Source organism: Callorhinus ursinus, unplaced genomic scaffold (genome assembly GCF_003265705.2).
Source record: "Callorhinus ursinus isolate GAN/ISIS: 27379988/994484 unplaced genomic scaffold, GSC_fseal_2.0 scaffold61, whole genome shotgun sequence".
Taxonomy (NCBI): Eukaryota; Metazoa; Chordata; class Mammalia; order Carnivora; family Otariidae; genus Callorhinus; species Callorhinus ursinus.
The window spans coordinates 1,379,978-1,400,755 of NW_027397123.1; the positions used below are offsets into that span (position 1 = coordinate 1,379,978).

Here is a 20,778-nt window from a genome sequence, read left to right on the forward strand (position 1 = left end):
ATGCAGGGCTGGTTTGAGTTTATTTTTGTTGCTTTCATTTTAAGACTGTGTTTATGCCTCTCTGTTAGACTTCCAGCCAGAAGAAAAATGACAAGATGCTAAGCTTGTCCTTTTTTCAGAGATGCTCCAGACGGTTCCTGGAGGCACATGGGAAGATTAACAACTTATAGGTGCCAACTCATTGGCATTGGGTAGTTTTCCAAAATGGTTTTTGTGGAAGGAAGAGATACACGAAACTAGTCCTGTGTCTCAGTTTCCACGCTTCGCGACGGAGCCTCTCGTTCTCAGAAAAGCAGCCGCGTTTACCTAGTGCTGAACTTAGCACCCTGCCTTGTGGGCCACAAATCCCACTATAAAGAAAAGCACTAAATGCGGAATGGCTCAGAAAAGGCCCGTCTCTGAAAAAGGCAGCAGCATTTTGAGGAGCAAAAATAGCAAGCGAGAATTTTTTAAACCTGGAAAAGTTGAACCCAGCTAAGAATATTTCAAAGACCCCCCACTTGTGATTTCCCTCCTGCCCTGCTTTTCAACTGACTTGCCTCTTCTGGAGACAGCTAAACACACACATTCACAAACTCCTTTTTTAATTCCACCCACCTGCCTCCCCCAAAGCCAGGCTCGAGGTGACAGCTCCTAACAATGACATCACCCCAGGTCTGCCTCTTTGGCAGGGTCACCAATATTGTTTGCAGTGGATTTCCTGTAAAGGTTCTTAAGGCAGGAAACTAGTTCTGTGCCTTGAGTCCTCCGCCTGTTTTGAACCATCCTGTCAAGTTGAAACAAAGGCTTTTTGTGTTTTTTCCTTTTTAAAAAAACCAAAACTTCCTTGCACTTTTAATGAGCACCTTAATTACAGCTAAAGAATTAGATATATTTACGGATGACCTCATGCCTGCTGATAATTAGCAATTTGACAGACCTGGCACATCTTTAGCGCCGATTCCTTCTCCTTCACCCCCTCCTAGAAGCGTTCAGGTTAATTACTAAGCTTGACCTTCCAAAACAAAGTAGGTCTGGCCCAGCTGGCCCCCCTCCCCCAGGGCCCCCAGGCCGAGAGGGGCTTGTTCCTCCCCCTGAGTGGAGAATGGAAACTGCGTCAGAGAGGGTTGATTTGCCTGGGATAATGATGTAGGAGGGGTGACAGGTTTCTGGGGGGGGCCCCCCCACTCTAAATGTCGACAAGTTTTAATTAATGCCCGGGCTAATTCAACCCTGGCACAGTCAAGGGGAAGAAAACTGCTCATCTCAGAGGGAGAAAGTGTTTGGATTTGCAGAGTCCCAGTTGTGACGGAGGGGTGCCTCTCTGAGGGGGACTCCCACCAAGGATTCCTGGTGTCTGTGCTTCAGGTTCTCCTGGCCTGAGAATCCCAAAACGAGGTGCAGCCAACTCAGGCCATTACTTTTCCATACCCTTTTCTGTGTGAGAGGGGTGTGCACGGCCGGATTTGGAAAGCAGGCAAACCGGGTGGCCCTCCAGCAGGGTCCTGCATGCGCCACCCCCCACCCGTCCGTTGTCCCTCCATTGTAACATTTTCCAATTTCCAAATTTGCTGTGGGCCTGCGCCCTGTTAGGGGAGAGGCTGGGAGGCGGACATTCTCCTCATTCTTTTGCCTTATTAGGCTATGGATTTGATTGCTTTTGGGGGGGGATAGGGGCTAAGTTGAGGAATGGCATCAGGAAGTGACCTCGGGAAAGGGGGGGCAGGAGGAAGGCAGTAAAGAGGATGGAGCAGCAGGCGTGAGAAGCATGGGGGAAGGAGCCCTTGGAAGGGGCAAGGCTCCACTAAGCCCTCTAGAAGGTCCCACGTCCCAGGTCAGCCACTGGGCACGGGCGCCTGCACACCTCTACACCATGTTTGACAGCATTTCTGCAGAGTTATTTTTGGGGTTATCAGTGAGATGCTCTTCCTCTTTCTCCATCATCACCAGCTGAGAGAAAGCAGTGTGACCTGAGGCTGTGGGTTGTTTCTAACTTGAGTGGATATCGATTTTTTTTTTTTTTTGCTTTGGGGGCTAAGGGGACAGGGAAAGAAAGGGACCCAGGGAACGAGCCCCCGGGCTTCTCCCAAACTTATTAACAAGCTGTGTTACTCATGAAAAAGCCTTGCCAGCACTGCCTATGGCTCATCCAGACACGAAACAGTTCAGGGCTCCAACTCAGAAATAAGAAGCTATCTCCTGGGTAAGGAGGCCCAGATGGACTCAGAGGCTGGGGAGAGGTCCTGTCACCTGCAGCTCAAGTACAGGTTGCCACTTGACAGAGAATTCATCTTTGAGGGTGCTGGCTAGGTTTTAGAGTTCAGAGCTCCTGGGTGGGGGGGGTACGTTAGTGGGTGCATGTTCTGGCTTTCCACTGAGCTGTTACAATTCAGCAGGCCCCTCAACTCCCTTAAAGAGAAGCTGCCAGCAGAAGAGCCCCCTGGATGCAGGCTGGTGAGCAGCTGAAATCATTCTGAGACGCCAGATCTACCGAGCACAGTGTGCGGGGTGCTTTATATCCGCTATCTCACTGAATGCTGGAACCATCCTGTAAGGCAGGATGATGACCCTTTCCAGAGGAGGACACTGAGCCTTAACCTCTATCACTTGCCCAGAGTCACAACCAGGAGGCAGAGGGAATGGGTGCAGAACCGAGGTCTGTTTCCCTCTAAAGGCTGTGCTCCGACCCTCTTCCCACCACACACCTTCCACGGCCTCCCAGTTCTGTCGCCAGAACCAAGCCTGGAGACGGGAGTGCAGGAAACACCCTCCCACAGGGGCTGCAGCCCCCTCAACACCACCTCCCAGGCTGCAGCTGCCTGAATCCCAGTGACATCTGAGCCGCCTCCTCTAGTCTGGTGGGTAGGCTGGCTGCTATCGCTTACCCACTAGCTGAGCAGGCATCTCTTCCCAGAGCCTGGATTCGTGCAAGAAACTTTGTGACACTGTATATTCTGCAACTTCTCGAGAAAGCTCTCCCAAAAGGTGGGTAGAGCAAAGCATTCTCCAGTGACAACTAATGAGCCCCAGGTTCTCTCCCCAAAGGAAGCCCACCTCCCGGGGTGCCTGGGTGGCTCAGTCATTAAGCATCTGCCTTCGGCTTAGGTCATGATCCCAGGGTCCTGGGATCGAACCCCGCATCAGGCTCCCTGCTCAGCGGGAAGCCTGCTTCTCCCTCTCCCACTCCCCCTGCTTGTGTTACCTCTCTCGCTGTGTCTCCGTCAAATAAATAAATAAAATCTTAAAAAAAAAAAAAAAAGGAAGCCCACCTCCCTAACATCACAGCCTTTCAGAAGTGGGGGGGAAGGTGGGTGTGAAAAGGCACACCTAACGATGATCAGGCGGACCCTGCCTCGAAGCCCTAACAAGCTGGAAGAGGAAACAAACTGGCTGCGCTAATATTCTGCAGCTCTCCCCCTCAGTGCACAAGCAGGGCTTTGGTGCCCAAGCCACAAAGACTGGCTCGTTCCAGGGGACACCTGCCACCTTCACCATCCCCACCAATCCTTCCGTGGCAAACCTACTGATCCTGGGCAGCGTCAAAGATGGGGACCAGGTTCTGCTGGATGATTCCAGCCACTACTTTTGCTTGCATTAGCTAAGCGATGTCACAGCTCTCAAGCATCATCTGAAGGGAGAAAAACCCAACCTGAAACCACGCAAAGAAAGAGGCACGGGCCAGCTATCCGAACCTTATCTCGCAGTGGGGCTAGAGTGCAAGTCAAGTATGTCCATTTTGGAAAAGCATATCAAGGGCGCTGCACTATTTGAGTCACACATTTGGCCATGGGCACCTGAATGAACTGTTGTTGGTTTTTTGGTTTTTTAAACATACTGGAGTATTTCCGGGGATGGGAACTCTTAAGTGCCACAAGCCAGCTCTAAGGCATTTATTTAAGGAAAAGAATAGCACCTGTAAGCCAAGCTTGGCAGGCAGGAATAAACTTTCAAGGCAGGATACTTGCAGGCTACCCTCATTCCGGGGAAAGCATGTTAATGGTGGTCCACGGAGCCAGCCAGGCTGTCAGGAATCAACCCCATTCATCTGGGTGATCTCAATACAGAACTGCCTCTCCCGGCTTGGAGGGGTCATCCGGACCAGGCGGCACCACACAGCCGGAGGGGACATAAGGCACAAGGCTTGGAGAGACTCTTGGCCCTAAGAAGCGAGTCTCTCTGTTCCTTTTTCTGAAGCCTGTGCTTATTCTGAAGGGGCCATCAGCAAGCTGGAAGCAAACGCCCTCTCAAGGATTAGTCAGGGCAGACTCCAACATGGGGGTGGGGGCAGCCTGCCCACAACGGCCATGAACTCGACAGGACCCGTGAATGGCTATGGATTCAGACCCTGGGGGTCTGGCTGTTCAGAGGTTCCAAGGTACAGCTGAGATATACCGAACATGGTGCCTCAAAGGTGAAACTCCCCGGAAGACGATGCTCATCAGGGGAAGGAACCGGCAGGACTGCTCCTAAGAGACATATAAGGGATACTGTCCGATCACACACCAGAGACCCCCCTAACGCTTCTCCCAGAAACCTGCAGGCAGCTGGGGCAAAGGCCCACCCCTCCTACACACTCACCTCCTTTATGAATGTTTCCATGACTGACCCCACCTGCCCTCATTCACCCCTTTCCTCTCCCGGGACACGGCTAGAATGCTGTGGGCTTTTCTGTGTGCCGCTTAGTGTCCTCCTGAAGTCTCATGTGGCTCTGTTCTCTTCCCGACTACCCAGTGAGCCCCTGGAGAGCATGGGCTGGGTCTCCGGTTTCTCTCATACCCCCAAAGGCTCAGCGCAGAGCTCCGCTCTGCAGAGGGGCCCAGCGAGGGCTGTCGTCTGGCCCTGGCGGTCATGTTTCTACCTGAGTGCCGGACTCCAGGGCCCGTGAAGCCCCAACTCATGTTACACAACATGCTGGGTGGCTATAAAATGCAGACCCACCTTTGCTCAGTGGCCCCCAATTCTGTTACCCAAGTGACAACTGCTGAAGGCTTTCAAAAGACCTTCCAAGTCTTTACAGTGTGATGGAAAGAGACAGCTTCCCCCCGAGAAAGCCTTTTCTATCTGCAAGAACAGCCTGGAGCAGGTTCAGCTCAGCATAAATGCATAATAAGCCACCCACTGTGGAAACTTACAGCTGTATCCCAAACGTGGGGTAGGACTTGATGTAATGAGCCACGTTTTCCATTTGCCATACGCTTTCTTCCCACTCTGCATTGGTTTTATAAAAGGGAGGCTTTTGTATGTAAGGGGATAAAGATAAATACACATGCACTTATCTCCCCTTCTATACAGCTACTTAAAAGATTCAACAAGTTCACATGGGTATGCTGCCAGGAGAATGGAAACCTTGCCATCTTTCCAGCCGAAGCAGCTGGGCTGCCCATGCCACCACAGGACGCCTTCATACTCATTCGCTCCTTTAGATCCTGTCAACGGGAAGGATTTTTGCAGCCGAATCATATGAAGGGCAGGGCAGAGAGAATCCCAGCCCATGTTCACACTGGACGCTTTATGATCTGTGAACTCAGCTTCTTGCTGAGTGCTGTGTGCACCGAGTCAGGACTGTCTACTGCTAGCCCAGAGCAGGTTTGCTGTTCCTCCCTGAGTAAAAGCCACATAACTAGTCTGACAAGGTGTGACTTCAAATGGGGAGCCACGGGCCAAATGAAGGCCATGGGGTTACTGGACTGGCTTCCGGGGGGCGGGGGGAGGGCGGAGGACGGAAAGCTAAACACCTCAATCGGCCTGCATGTGTGTCTCTCTGAACCAGAACCACGCCAGCTACAGCTCCACAGGACCAGAAGAAACCAGGGGGATATACTGAGTAAATGGAAAGGGGCTTTACAGAGAAAGGGAGGTCCTAGGAGAAGAGCCAGTTTAAAAAAAAAAAAAATCAGGCTTCTTGGCTCCCCACTTCAAAGAGGGAACCACAACATTTTATCGAAGATGCTTTATAAATCAAGCAGCCTCTTGATGGGACAGAAGGGGACTGGAATTTGTTCATAGGGTAAGAGTTAAGTTCTCGAAGAGAGACACTACAAAGCCCCATGAGCCCGCAGTGCTGTAAAACTCCAGATTCAAAAGTTACCAACGCTTTAATCAAACACAGGTGCCTACTGCAGCAATGAGCCCAGGGATAATTGAAGCTTTTGTTTGGTTTAATGCTCCATCCTCCCAGGGTTCCCACTTTAGAAGTCAGTTCTGGTTTGGCCGGTCCAGGGGCCCTGAGAGGCAAGGGTTACAGGGCCAGAGTTCTGGAAGCATGAGGTTCCTGGCCTAATGGAGTCTAAGAGGCACTGAGTTTGCAGACTCTAGGCCTCATCAGCATTTCCCACAAAAAAGCTCTAAGAGATTTGGCTGGGACCGTCTTTTGTACATGCCCTGCTCTGGCCACTCTGGCCTTCTTTCTGCTCCTCATGGGTCTCCACACGTTCTTGCCCCTGCTTGGAACAGCCTCCCCACAGTGCTCTCTTGGCTCCCTCTTTCGCATCCCTTAGGGAATAGCTCAAATGTCCTGTCTTCCAAGATCTCCCTCTTGATCTAAACTACCTGCACTGCACCCTACTCCCCTCACTCACCTCCCTCCAAGCCATTCCCGATCACCAGACTGTAGTATATGTAGCTCTAAGAGCACAGGCTCAAAAGCCAGACCTTCAACGTTCAAATCCTGGCACTGCTGCTTGCGCAAGTGACTTAAACTTCCATGGATCCATTTCTGCACCTGTCCCATAAAGGTAACAACACCTAACTCACAGGATGACACGAATCAGTCCAGGTAAACACTTAGACTAGCATTAAGCACGGGGTAACATGCTAGGGATTACTATTATTTAATTCACACCACACCGTCCTATCTGAAATTACCTTGTTTTATTCACATGCTTGCTCTCTCTCTCCCCCACCAGCCTACAAATAGACCAAGAACATATAGAAATGAGATGAAAGACGGTTTGCATTTGGTCACCTGATTTCCTTGGTGGCCACTGGCCAATCCCAAAATGGGGAGCAAGCTCCCCAAACTTCCCACATGCTGACATCACTGAACCCACAAGGCCTGAACAGCTACTCAGAAGTCTCATGTTTAAACAATGCTTGGAATGTTTGATAGGAACATGCACTTATTTTTAGGCAAGAAAGTTGTCTCCTAGCTAACCCTGTGGCCCTAGAGCAGGCCGTATTTGGCAAGCGTTGCTTTGTGGTTGTTTATTAAAGAAGCCCAGAACTTTCCCAAGTCTAAGGTAGCTGCAAAGAGAACTCCATGCGCTTTGAGTCTTCTGTTTTTATGGTCAAAGCTTGTTCCCTCTGAATCTCTAGGGTGTTTCTGGGCGGGAGGTAAGAGCCGAGCGCCACCCCGGGACATTATGCAGCTTTGGGCCACGGTCCCTTAACCAACCATCCCTAACATGGATCGCAGCTCTCAATGGACGGAATTCTTTGCTGTGGATTGTCTCTGTGTCAGTGAGTTTAAGAAAGTTACACAAGGAAAGGGACAATTAGTTTCCCAAAATGGTCAAGAAGGCCCTCCCCAAACCAGTCTAGGTATTTCCTCTCACTCTACCAGCAGACACAGCGCTGAGTTGACTACAGGCCTGACATCTCTGAAAAAAGACATCTTGATACAGACCTTTCTGTTTTACAGAAAGTCAAATCCTACCAGACTTGGCAGCATAGCTCAAATGACCCAAAAAAAGAAAAGAAGGAAAAAAAAAAAAAAGCCTCACAATCCTAGTGATGTTTACCGTCTGGATACCTTCCAGGACTGGTTAGCAGACCGCCTGTAAGAAGGGTTGATTCATCAGACTGCCCTTGAACCAGCCTGGAAAACCAGCTGCTTCCAGACATTTTGAATTTTGAAACTGAGTTTATATCATAAGCCAGAACTGGAAGATCATACAAGCCTATAAAATTAAAAAAACAAAAACAAAAACAAAAAACCCAAACAACAAAAACCTGACGCTTCCAAACACAATCCATGCCAGCAAGAGCCAAACAAGCACTTGTAAAAGCGTTTAATATTTTCATCAGACTCAAGAGTTTAATATAAAGACATTCAATTCCTTAAAGGAATGAGGGGGAAGTAACAGGGAGAAAAAAGTTTATTTACTGTCAGACTTGGGATCGGAAGGATGTGGATTTTTTTCTTTTTTAATGTTATCATGGAATGAACTGCACTTGGGATTTGCTGGAAACTTTAGAGTCCTTTTTAATTTGTCAGTGTTTGTGAAAGCAGGCAAAAGATGCAGGCACATTTTGCCCTGCTATTAAGAAGTCACATAGCTGAGATTCCAACTCTAAATGCCTAGAGAAAAAGCACACGTCCTGGCCACAGAGCCAACAGCGGCTTTCCTGCTGTCTGCCTTTCCTTCTCCCTCTCTCATGCGCAAACACACACCCCTCACGGATAAAACAGAGCGGCACGACTCCTGCACTAGGAAACAGGCCCCTCACCCACCTACCGGGCATGGCCACCATGCCTGTGGATATTTTCCTGGGACACCGGTTGGCCGAATATTTCTGCCCAAGAGCCCAACATTCCACCATCAGTGCTGCCTCTGGTGCGGAGGCGCTCCCCAAGACAATTAGTAAGCGACTCAGTTTCCATGGTGGTATCAACTAAATACTTTTTACTCACACCCAGATCACAGAGCACTCATGTGCTGACTATTATACACGCACGGCCTGGGGCAATGACACTGTCGGAAGGAGGCTTCCTGCACTGCCCTTGGTGCTTGGTAAAAGAGGGCCTGTCATTTCAGACCCACCAACCCTCCCAGAGTGACAGCCCCTCCAACACCCTCCCAGCATGGCTGGCTGTTGAATCACCTTCAAGCTTCCTCCCGTGATGCTTCTTCTAATCGCAACTTGGCCTTCTCGGGCACTGAAATGACATACATATCAAAGAAAAGAAATGCATCCAGATCACTTCCTGTTGTGCCTCCATCCTGGATGGCTGCTAATTAAGACGTTCTTAAATCAGAGTCATTTTTGCTCAGGAGGTACAACGTGAAAACTCTATCTTGGGCTTTTTGGAGATGAAAAAACCAGATTGTTCTCCTTACAGGTGGAAAAGAGGAGCAGGCCCTACCGCCTGCCTTCGGCACTGCCTCCCATCCACCTAAAATGTGGCTTTCACCCACTCTCAACAGCCATCAGGGAGGGGGAGAAGATGAAAAGAAAAACCCACTAGAAAGCCAGTGACAGACATCACTCAGACCCACACCTTTGGGGGGGAAACTTTAAAAAGCATTAAACAAACCACAATGTCTTCTTTATTCCTGCCCGAAGCTGAAGACACAAATGCTATTGTATGGCTGATGTTCTAGCATCCCATTCAATCATTTCAACACCGTCAACGATATTTCCCAAGACTACTTCATTGTGTTCCGCGAGTAGTAACTGCCACTTTCAACTACTCCTGCCCTGTGTCGACAGTTCCACTGGAAAACAAAGAATCTGTCCTGCTCTGATATTTGGAAGAAAAACATTTAAATAAGCCTTCCTTAACTCGGCAGGAGGGCACTGCTTTCCTCTTAGAATCTAGGATTCAAATACCCAAACAGCAGAGCAGGGTATTCATGGGGGGGGGGGGGGCGGCAGCCAAACTTCCAGTGGGTATGTGTACAAAAACCAGAGCCTTAAAAAGAAGCTATGTGAGGGACAAGTGATAAGCCCACAATTCTTATATTTATGATGTGGCCCCGGGTTCTTAAAAAACAAACAACCCTAACATTTGAAAGCAAAGATAAATCCAGTGTCATCCAATCTTGAGTGAGATGTGGGACGTGGGGCAAGCAGGATGGGCGGTGTGTTCCTGGGTAAGTCACGCTGTCCTGACACTCGTGGAATGTTTCCAGGGTCAAGTTGAGATGGTTTTTTCCAAGTGTGGCACGCACACATGGGAGATTTTTTTTTTTTTAAGATGTTATTTGTTTGTCAGAGAGAGAGAACACAAGCAGGGGGAGCGGCAGGCAGAGGGAGAAACAGGCTCCCCGCTGAGCAAGGAGCCCAATGCAGGGCTCGATCCCAGGACCCTGAGATCATGACCTGAGCCGAAGGCAGGTGCTTAACTGACTGAGCCACCCAGGTGTCCTGACACATGGGAGATTTTAAGGGTTATCCACTTCTACGTTAAACCGGGAATCACGGTGAGGTTATTCCTTTGATTCTCTTGTAAACCTTCTGATTACTTCAAAGAGAAAGTCTCTGCTTGGTACTATGGGTCTTTAGCACCTCACTAACACTTGCCAATCTCTCTTTTTAACAAAGGGAACAGGCCTCAGGCCCAGAGCCTTCGGCAGGGATAACACCTAGCTAGAATTTAACGACATTGTTTTGTTTTCAGCATGTTTATTTCCCCAGTTTCCTTCTATTTATGGCCAGGGAGGCTGAATTTTTCATTTAGCACACTTATGTAACTTTTCCTTTTGAAACCAAAGAAAGGCAAACTGACTTAAAGTTTTAAGCACATAAAAGTGGGTACTGAAAAATTACAAATGACTGAAGTTTAGTAAATAGGGAGATAAGCATAGGAGCAAGGATTGGGGGGGGTGGCTGCTACTCTGGGTGGAGAACCACGGTCTCTTCTGGAAATGGCCCAATGGCCCCTCACTCTTGGGGGTACAGGGCTCATCCCAGAAAGGCAGGAGCCTGCACAGAAAACAGGTGACAAATAGCAAATCCCCCATAAACTCAATCCACTGGCTTTCCAATAACTCTTCAATAAATTACGCATAAGAGAAAGACCACTGGCTTCTCCCAGAGTAACTGCTGCTCGGGACTCAAGAGAAGGCAACCAAGTTAGACCAACCAGCTTTTCAAGACTTTCCCTGGACATTCCAAGTTAATGCATCGATTGTTTACAAAGGAAGGGGGCAGGGGGGAAGGGACGTGAAAGAACAACACAACCAAAAAAGGCACAACAGCAAGACGAATGTCTCAGAGATTTTTATAATCCCAGGGAGATCATTACTTGGATAAAACTGCCCCAGCACTGATGCAAAGACACCCCAGCCAGTTAAATTCAGGCAAAGCTTTCCCTTTCTCGGGGAGGCAAGATCCCTCTCCTCCCAGTCAGCCGGCTAATTTCTCCCCCAGTAAGATCCTTCTTTACACAGAGTCTGGAATTTAAAATAATTGTTTTTCTTGATTCACTGACCCTTACACTCCTTGATACCTGGGATACTGACTAAAATGTAACTCATAAACCTTCTGGAAGCAAAGCAAGTGTTACTGTGCCACTTTCAGACACTCTATAACAAATTCTGGCGCCTACGTTGCCAACAGTGTAAATAAAACTAAGTTTCCTTCCAACTGTGCTTTGATGTTTTCAACTTTAAACTCATCCTAAAGGAGACGGCTCTTGAGCTCTCAAACCACCCAGGATAGAAAGACGGCTTTCAAACCTCCACCGGATGACAGAATTTGCATCCGCTCCACTAGAAACTTCCATCTACCTTTCCCTTTCCCCTTTCAGTAGGTAGGTCTGTGTTTCAGTGACCACCGCTTGTTGAGTTATCAACTTGCTACCACTTGCCTCCTATTTCCATGAAAAAAGAAAAGGGGGGAAGAGGAGCTTGAGCAGGAGTGTTCTGTTATTCTGTAAAATAAATACATAAATAAAGGCAGTGGGCAGGACCCACTCCACAGGGAAGGGACTTGAATGTGACTGATGAGACCGGGGACGTGACTAAGTGAAGGAAACCGGGATAAAGCTGGCGGAGACCCTGGTCTAGAATATATTCCACGCCAGGGAAGAGATAAACGTGTCGACATTCTGGCTATTCAGAAAACTTGACTGAGCAAGTGATCCGAGGGCAAACAGCTGTTCGCTAATTATCTTTGCCCTTCTCCTCACCCCTTCCCTCCCCTCCAAAACAGAAGCAGCAAGGGAGTCCTCGTTTTCTTTTAAGAACCCTAAGATCTGGTCAAAGGCTTGTAGAATTTCCAGCACACTGTAAACCAATACAGCAAAAGCCGAAAGTGTCCCCCCCTCAACAGTCTCAGAAATTCCTTGAGCCTTCTCAAATCCATTCTTTCTGGGTTCCATTCCCTTTTCTGTCCTTTGTGAGATAGCACTGGCAGATAACCTGGACTAGTCACTCAGGTAACTCTGAAAAACTGGGCTGTCTGGTCAAAGTCCACCATAACTGGAGTCTACATTTCAAGGACAGAAGTCTCCCCATCCCACAGGCTTCAGACTAGAATCCAGACTCGTCCCTGCTCCCCTGAAATCTGCTTAACAAGACCTTTTGCAAGCGCCATCCTACATCTTAACGGACCTCCTGGCTGCAGCTCAGGGGTTCAACAGCGTGGGGACAGCCCGGACACTCAAACACCGCCCTCCATTTCCTACGCTGTGTTCCTCCAACATGTTCACCAAGCTTGCCCCACAAGGAAACCCAGTCGAGGCCAGGCAATCGGCTGCCCTTAAATAAAACCATTTAACACCAGTTCCAACCCGAGAGTGAGTCAGCTCCCTGCTGCCAAGGTAGCCTAGCGAGCCTCCTTGTTGGTCTTGGAAGCCGGAACCCGGGAGGGTGTTTCAAAAGGCAGAGGGCAATCCCGGGTTGCCGCCCTGGACCGCCTAGGATTAGCAGGCACTGCTCCCACGACATGGTACCAACTCTCAACTGAGCGACTGTGAGCGGCAACCAGGGGCACAGCTCCTCCCAGACCTCACCTCTTGGGCAGTCATCAGAAAAGCCATGTTCTAAGACCCGTTCTCAGGGACTGGGGAGGGAAGGGAGGGCTTAGTAGCCGAGTAGCTCCCCCTACCCCTCTCCCAAGAGGACAGAGTATAGTTGCCTCCTCCCATCTTTACAGTCTTATTTCTATGATATTAAGTTTGATGGGGTTTTAAAAATCTTTATTATTATTATTTAATTTTTTGTGATAGGTACGTTATTTAATTTTGAAAGCCGCTACGGACCTGTCAGTCTTAGCCAGATCCCAAGAGGGAAGCAATTAGAGTAATGGAACAAAACAGATGGCTACTTTAAGGCCTCTATTGTCAGCCTTTAAAAAAAAAAAAAAAAAAACCTGCTTGGAGAAAAACAAAACACCCTCAGAACTTTCAAATAATTAACTCACCCTTAATACAGCCTGAGCCAAAGGTCAGGGGTCTAAACACTGAGTCCCTGTAAGCAGTGACGTTTCAATGAACACGCAGGCTTAGCGAGGGAGGTGTTCCTTCTGGCTATGCCAGAGGTCACCTGGAGGAGGTGACAAGAGACCTCTCCTGTCCAGGAAAGCAGGGGGCGGCAGCCAGGCTAACCCTTTCAGAAGCTGGGAGAAGGAACTGTGGCCGAGAACTGCAACTGCTGGAGAATTTGCTCAAAACCCCGGACGAGTCCTTCCCCCATCCCCCCAGGAGAAAATCAGGGCCTTCCATGTCAGAACTGCTGGGGTCCCTAGAAGTCAGAGCAAATGGCTTCAGGCAGAAGCGAGAACCACCAGAAGCCACAGACACCCTGACTCGAACCAACCCTTGCCTAATTCCCAGAAGAATTCAATTCCACACACTTCACGGGACTACAGCTATCCTGGACGCAGATTATTTTAGAGTATGTGAGTATGCACAAGACACTCACAGGACTGCCACTCTCCCTGTGCCCGTGGCTCAGCCTTGGAGAGGCAAGAAGGACAACCTGTCAGTCGCTAAACTGACACTGTAATGTAGAAAAACTCACCCAGACCGTTGAGGGGGAGGGGGTTCTTCTTAGAAGGGAAAGAAACAGGGAAACACAGTAAAAATTTGTGTACATACTCCTTTCCATTACTCCTTCCCCCATTTCATAAAGGATCCCTATTCCATAATAGGAAAAGTGCACAGCAGTGAAGCAATATTTTCCCCCAAAGAACAGCTATGTGTAAATATTTGCTGCAGTAGGGTATAAAGCAGGATATACTAGAGTCTGACCCTTATTGAGAATTGAAAGCAGTATGTATTAGAGAACACAATGTGAGCCACCCTTTCCCTCAACCTTTCCTGGTCCTTGAGGGAGGAAAGAGGGAAAATAACACACAGCAGCAGGGCCTTGGGGTTCCCGTGAGTCCTGGTTCCCGCCCAGGACCTGAATGGCGCCCCAGCCTCACCCTGTGTGCAAGGGAGGCTATAGCCACGAAGGGCACACACCCTAACTCCCAGAAGGGAGTGGAAATGAGCTAGCAAAAGGAGTCATCTGGGGAGGAGTAGAAGACAGGAAGGGAGGGAAAGGGAAGGTTCCCGCACTCTCACACCTGAGAGAAAAGAGTCAGGGGCTCATTTTCCCAAGCACCTGGAGCTGGAGAAGACAGATCCCAGAAATAACAACAACGCTGCGGCCCCGTTCCCCTCCCAACTTTCCAAGTCTCTTGGCAACTCTTAACCTTTTCCAACCCGGCACTGCCTGGGGCAATAAATTATTGCTGTAACAGCAGGCTAGATCTCCCTCTTCCCTCAAAAAGCATTTCTATGTCAGATTATCTCAACCTAGCCACCCGGAGACAAGTGGAGCAATGGAGAACACCATCACCAAACCCCCCCCCCCCCCCCCACCGCCCAATGAGGAAATTCAAGCAGAGGTTGGGAATTTACCCAAGGTTATGCCAGGCCCCACCCCAGGAACAGCTGCCCCTTTCACCCTTCCCCTCCACCCTGGGTGGCCTGCACTGGGCCCCTGAGCACCAATTCACACCCTCAAGAGGCTTCCAGTCACACTCTCTGCTCTCGTTCCTCAGCTCATCGCTCAAATCCCTTGAGTCTGCCCCATGTTCCTGGAAAAGCTCCACCAAATCCCCCCTCCCAAAGTCCCCACGCAGTACACATCCATTTCTGTAGCATCACAGGACGCCTCCTTCCACCCTTCCTAATTTCACAGATGACAGAATTGTACTGAGAGAGCAAGGGTCTTGCCCAGGCCCACAAAGCTGATGAGTAACAAATCTGGGAAGAAAATTCAGGTCTCTGGAACATATTAAAAGCCTCTAACTTCAAGTACCTGCCACTCTCTTCACACACACTTTAAACCACCTCTCTCAAAACACACACCCACTCAACACACTCCTTTCTTTTGCTCTTCCTGCACACACTCAAACCCTCTCTTCTATCAGCTGAGAGCTCCCCTCCTCAACCACCTTGAATTACCCCCCCAACGTCTTCGCTGGGCCTCCCACTTCTTTTGATCTCCCTTTCACTACCGCGGTCCCCCCTAAGTAGCTTCTACACCCCAACATGCCATATGAAAACAGACCTTGCTTTAAGGGTCCCTACACCCCCTCCCCCCAAAAGACACAATTCTTGGCACGCTCACTGCGTCCTCCCTTATTCTCTCTCCCCTCGCCTCAAAACACACTCTGTAGTCCCAAGACTGTGTACCTCTAGAAGCCCTCCCCTCCCAAATTCCTTTCTCAGTCTATCCATCACATGCTGCCTTCCTAATGAGACTTTCGTTTTCCTAATCTCCCTCCCATTACCCGCCATTCCACCGCTCCCATTCTCTCCAGCATGCTCACCTTTTCCACACTACCTTTTCCTTAGGCTCCTCCAACCCTTGGCTGAGCTTTTCAGCCTTCCATCAGTTCTTCAGAATCCCCTCTTCTAAACACTCCAGGTACCCTCTGCATCCCCCCCCCTTCGGCCTCTCCATCCCTCGTCAATTCCTTTTACTCCTCCTGCCTCCCAATTAGAACAGGGCACCCCCAATAAATCTCACTCCTCCCAACACTTCTTACAGCTCCCTAATTTCTTCCGTTCGCACCCCTACCCATCCTTGCACTCCCACGCCCCAGCCTCACACCCATTTCTTTCCTCTGCCCCTCTCATTTTCCAAGTCTCCCAGGTCCCCCCACTACTCCTCAGACTCCACATCCCTCTCTTAATACCCCTACTCCATCTTCAGACTTCCAGAATCTCCATCCCCTTTAGGACTCCCCCAACCCCATCTTCTTCAGACCGTTCTGCACTCCCAAATAACCCCCTCCATCTTCGAGCTCCTCTTCAGGCTCCCCCAACCATCAATTCCATTCTGGTCCACAAATTCCAGAATCCCTCATTTCTCTCCGCACCTCCAACCACCCTCTGAGCCCTCCATTCCGCCTCAGACCCCAATTCCATTTTAGAAGTCTCCATGCATCTCGGTTTTTCTCAATTCCCCGCCCAGACCCTCCAATTCCTTCATCGGGCTCTCTGATTTTTGTGTTTTTTGTTTTGTTTTGTTTTTTAGACTACCATATTCCCTACACGGCCGCCAATTATTTTTTCAGACTCTCCATTCTTTGGCCAAGTTCTACAATTCCTTCTCAGGACTACAAACCCCTTCCCAGTCCCGCCAATTCCTTCTCATGACCCCCGATTCCCATCACAGACCCTCCAATTCCCTCTCGAGACCTCCAGTCCTCTTCCAGGGCGCCAACCTCCCTCGGAAGCCCCCCTTCAGCCCGTCCGGCCCGCGGGCCGCGCACCTTGCGCTGCTGCTTCTCCCAGGCCGGGTCCAGCAGCAGGTCCCGGTCCCAGTCGTCCTCCTGGGCCATGTAGTCGCCCATGCTTCCCCCGCCGCCGGCGCCATTGCCCCCGCTGTTGGGGCCGTACTGGTACGACTGGTTCGCCGCGTGGTAGTCCACCATTCCGCCGCCACTCGCTAGCCCACCAGCCCGTCCGCTCCCGCCGCAGCTCCCGCCCCTCTGCCCGAGCCTCCTCCGCCGCCGCCGCCGCCGCCGCCGCTTCAGCTGCTGTAGCCCGCCCTCCCCCAGCGCCTGCGCACTGCTCTCCGCGCCTGCGCACCGCGCCGCCGCCGCCGCCGCCCTCCCGCGCGCGCGCGCCTCCTAACCAGAAAGGCGCTGGGACCCGCCTCGGGGAACCCGGCGCCTGCGCAGAGTCCATTTCCCCTACCACCTCTTCAGCTCATGTACGAGCCGCGTCCCCTCTCCCGCGTGAGCGCGCGCGTCCTCTGCGTGTGGGCGGGGCCAGATCATGAATGATTCATAAGGCGGGGTCTCGCCATCAAGCCTTAACCTGCCCAGGCCTGGAATGTGCATTCCCATTGAGCAACACAAATTCAGCAAATATTTATTAAACGCCGACTGTGTGCCAGATCATGTTTTACGCATTGGCACTAAACAAGATAGACAGAAATCCCTGCCCTCGTGGAACTACCTTCTAGTGAAGGAAGATAACAAAATCTTTGGAAGTATAGTCCAAGGTTTGATAAATGTTATGGAGAAAAATTAAGCATGAGCTGGAATGCCAAACAGTAGGCAGGGTAGGTTTTGCAGAAAAGGAGGACATTTGAACACAGACCTGAAGGATTCACAAAATGGACACAAGAGTTAGGTAGATTGGAATAAATACTGGCTGACCAGGAAGGTAAAGGAGTTTGGGGACTTGTCTGTCTTCATTCATTCAACAAACATTTACTGAGCACCTGTGGTGTGCCAGGCATTGCGCTGGCCATAGAGTGCTGAGCATGATAAGCATGATTGGTTTTCAAGTGGCTCACATGGTGGGGGGGAGCAAAATAAGTAAGCAAATTAATACAGATAAATGACGTTGCCACATTCATAGTACTCTCAAATTTAAATATCCAAAGCTAAGCTTCTGATCTTCCCAAACCTGATCACCCCACTGTCGTCCCCATTTCAATTAATGGCGCCTCCATCCTTCCAGCTGTGTGGGCAATAAGCCTTGCAATCAGTCCTTGCCTTCTCTTTGTCTTTGCACACGTCCAGTTCAGGAAATTCTGTCAGTTCCATCTTAAAAGTATATACAGGGGGCGCAGTTAGGCAACCAACTTTTGGTTTCCACTCAGGTCGCTTGTGTTGTGATCTCAGAGTCGTGAGATCAAGCCCCCCACGTGGGACTCCACATCCGACGACGTGGAGTCTGCCTAAGACCCTCTCCCTCTCCCTCTGCTCCTCCCCACCAGACTTGCTTTCTCTCTCTCTCTCTGTCAAATAAATAAATAAATCTTAAGAAAATAACAAAAAGTATATACAGAATCCACCCATTTCCTCCTGCCTCCATGGCCCCACCCTAGTCCCGTCCACCCTTGCCTTGTCTTCACGTAGACTGCTGCAACAGTCTCCTTACCAACTCCCTGCTCCCCTTCCCATCCCTCCACCCCACTCTATTTCCCACGAGAAGCCCAAGGGAGCCTGTGAATACCTGAGTCAAATCTCTCACCTAAGCCTCTCCTTCCTCTGCTCAGAACCCTTCCTTGGTGCAATAATGAGTATGAGTCAAAGTCAAAGAAAGGAGGAAAGGCTAAAGAAGGAGTCTTCCCTGCCCTGGCCCAGCCCAGCCCTGCTTTTGAAACAAGACACTCCTGTGGGTGCCTGGGTGGCTCAGTCGTTAAGCATCTGCCTTCAGCTCAGGTCATGATCCCAGGGTCCTGGGATCGAGCCCTGCAAGCCCTGCGTCGTGCTCCCTGCTCGGCGGGAAGCCTGCTTCTCCCTCTCCCACTCCCCCTGCTTGTGTTCCCTCTCTCGCTGTCTGTCAAATAAATAAAATCTTTAAAAACAAAAACAAAGCAAGACACTGCTGGAGCTTCAGCCAGACCCCCAAGGTCTTCCTCATTCTGTCCCCATTTCCCCTCCCAGTTCATCTCCCTCTCTCCCTCTCAGTCTCTGAGTTCCTGCCACATGGCTGACTTCCTCCTCAGTGTTCCTCAAACGCACCAGGCACCTTCCAGCCTCAGGGCCTTTGCACTGGGTGATACCTTGTTACCACTGCCTGGAACACTTACCCCACATACTGGATCCCCAAAGTTTCAACAGCCTCCTCCACTGCAGGTCTGCAAAAATATCCCCTCTTCAGTGAGATCTTCCCTGACCACCTTAGTTAAAATAGCATTCTACACCTTCCCTCCTTTGTTTTTTTCTAGAGTACTGATCACCCATTCAGCATACTACATGATTGGCTTGTGGTTTATCTGTCTCTTTCCCAAGAATGTCAGGCTGTGAGAGAGGGGATCTTTGGTCACCGCCATTTCCCTAGTCTCTGAAGCAGTGTCTGGCACAAGATAGCCGCTTAATATCTCTTAGATGAATGAATGGATGGACTTAAAACCATGATGAGGAGTTTGAATTTTATTGGAAATGCAATGGGAAGTTCAGGGAGGACCCTAAGCAGGAGGAGGGCTGGGATTCAGTGTAGCTGTTTACAGGATCCAGCAGCCACAGGAGGGGAACAGACTGTAGGTGGAGTGAACGCAGGGAGACCAGCCAGGAGGCTACCACAATGGTCCAGGTGAGTGGGGTCTGGAGGAGGAGACAGCCATGGAGGACCGGCAGTGGGAGGATTTGGAAAAAGGGAGCTGACAGGACTGACTGTCGTGAATTGGATGGGGGGAGGGGGTGGCCATGAGAATGAAGGAAGAATCCAGACTGAAGACGGCTCCCAAGGTTTGGACCTGAGCAACCCGGGAGTGCGAACTTGATTGGAGTCAGGAAAGGGAAGAAGGTAAGGGTTGGAGGTAGACTAGAGCAGGAACTGGCCCACAGTGTGAACGGAGGGGATTGTGTCACAGTCAACCTTCAGGGACGGGGACGAGAAGACACGACTCCTCCAGGTATGGGAGCTCGTGGATTTCTCCCCACTCTTTCAAAAAGGCACTGGAAGGGATCCAACGGCACGCAGAGGAAGGGGACAAGGCCTGGGCACAGCCCACTTTCCCAGGGGATGCCGGGACCTGGCCAAAGATCCAGGAGTGTTGGCTGTGACCTGGGGAACCAAACCAGGACTTTTGTGCTGGTCCTAGTTGGCAGGGAGAGCCACTGGGACTATGGGCCATCGGCCCCACCCTGCCTGCTCCCAAGGGACACTGAAAAGCCTTCTAGAGGAAGGGCTCAGAGATGAAGTGGATGGCCCCAGTGAGGGAGGTTTAAAGGCTCCCTTTATTTGTAAATGTTACGTGTGACTTTTTTTTTTTTTTTTAAGTAAGCTCTATGTCCAATGCAGGGCTTGAACTCATGACCCCAAGATCAACATGCTCTACCAGCTGAGCCAGCCAGGCACCCCGTTGCATTCCATTGCTAATTCTAGTTAGTGAAACGAACCAAACAGGGCTCTGTCCTCCTAGGGTGGGAATGTGAACAGATACCGGGGTGTCGAGAGGGGACTATGGAAGCAACTGAAATAAGCCCGAGAGAACAAGACCGACAGCAAATGTATCATCTCTTACTATAGGCCAGACTATGTTCAACTCTTCAAAGGCATGAACTCACAGCAACCACTTAAGTGGGTGTTCTCCCCAGCTGGGAAACTGAGGCACAGGGAGGTCAACCAATGTGCCTAAAGGTCGCTAGGCTGAGGTTTGAAATCAGGCAGTCTTTCTCTATAGCCAGGTCTCTCAGCTGCTCAAATGATCCTCCTAGAGCTAAAGCAGTAGCCTAAGCAGGAAAAGATGTCATTTCCCAAAGAGGTCAAGGTCACTTCCTCTTCCCTGCAGAGCAGCCAGTTGGCTGTGCAGGTTGTATCTACATGAAGGCACCTGCCGAGCAGGGGCGGGGTGAGTGGGAGTCGTCCTCACGCAGAGGGGGTGCCTTTTGCTGACTTACACTATCTAATAGCACCCCAGTATTCTCTCCTACGCCCCTCTCCCACCCCTTAGGGCTGGCTCCCAAGTTGCGAGCCACAGAGGTACCTTTTGTCCCCAGGACTTGGGCACATCCTGCTTCCTGGCTCCTGCTCAGGTCTGGAACCCAGGGCAAAGGGTGTCCCGCCCTGCCCTGGCTCCCAGTCAGTGTCCTCAAAAGAATGATGGGTGTGAATGCAAGCAGACAAGGGAGGACCGGGAAGCGGGGGACAGCCCAGGCACCACCACT

The 20,778-nt window shown here is 50.4% G+C and overlaps 1 protein-coding gene across 4 annotated transcripts in view; it reads right to left on the reverse strand.

Moving 5' to 3' along the window:
* The window catches only part of ACTN4 (actinin alpha 4), a 70,179-nt gene extending 53,491 nt beyond the window's left edge, over positions 1-16,688 (reverse strand). For 2 of the 4 annotated variants that reach the window (XM_073885387.1, XM_025854246.2), the window contains exon 1: positions 16,420-16,686. In XM_073885387.1, the coding sequence (XP_073741488.1) occupies positions 16,420-16,581 (162 nt within the window). In that variant the 5' untranslated portion in view covers positions 16,582-16,686. Of the gene's footprint in view, positions 1-16,419 lie in introns of all 4 variants that reach the window. The other 2 variants (XM_073885388.1, XM_073885389.1) reach the window with 2 other exon arrangements.
* Positions 16,689-20,778: the final 4,090 nt, after the last annotated feature.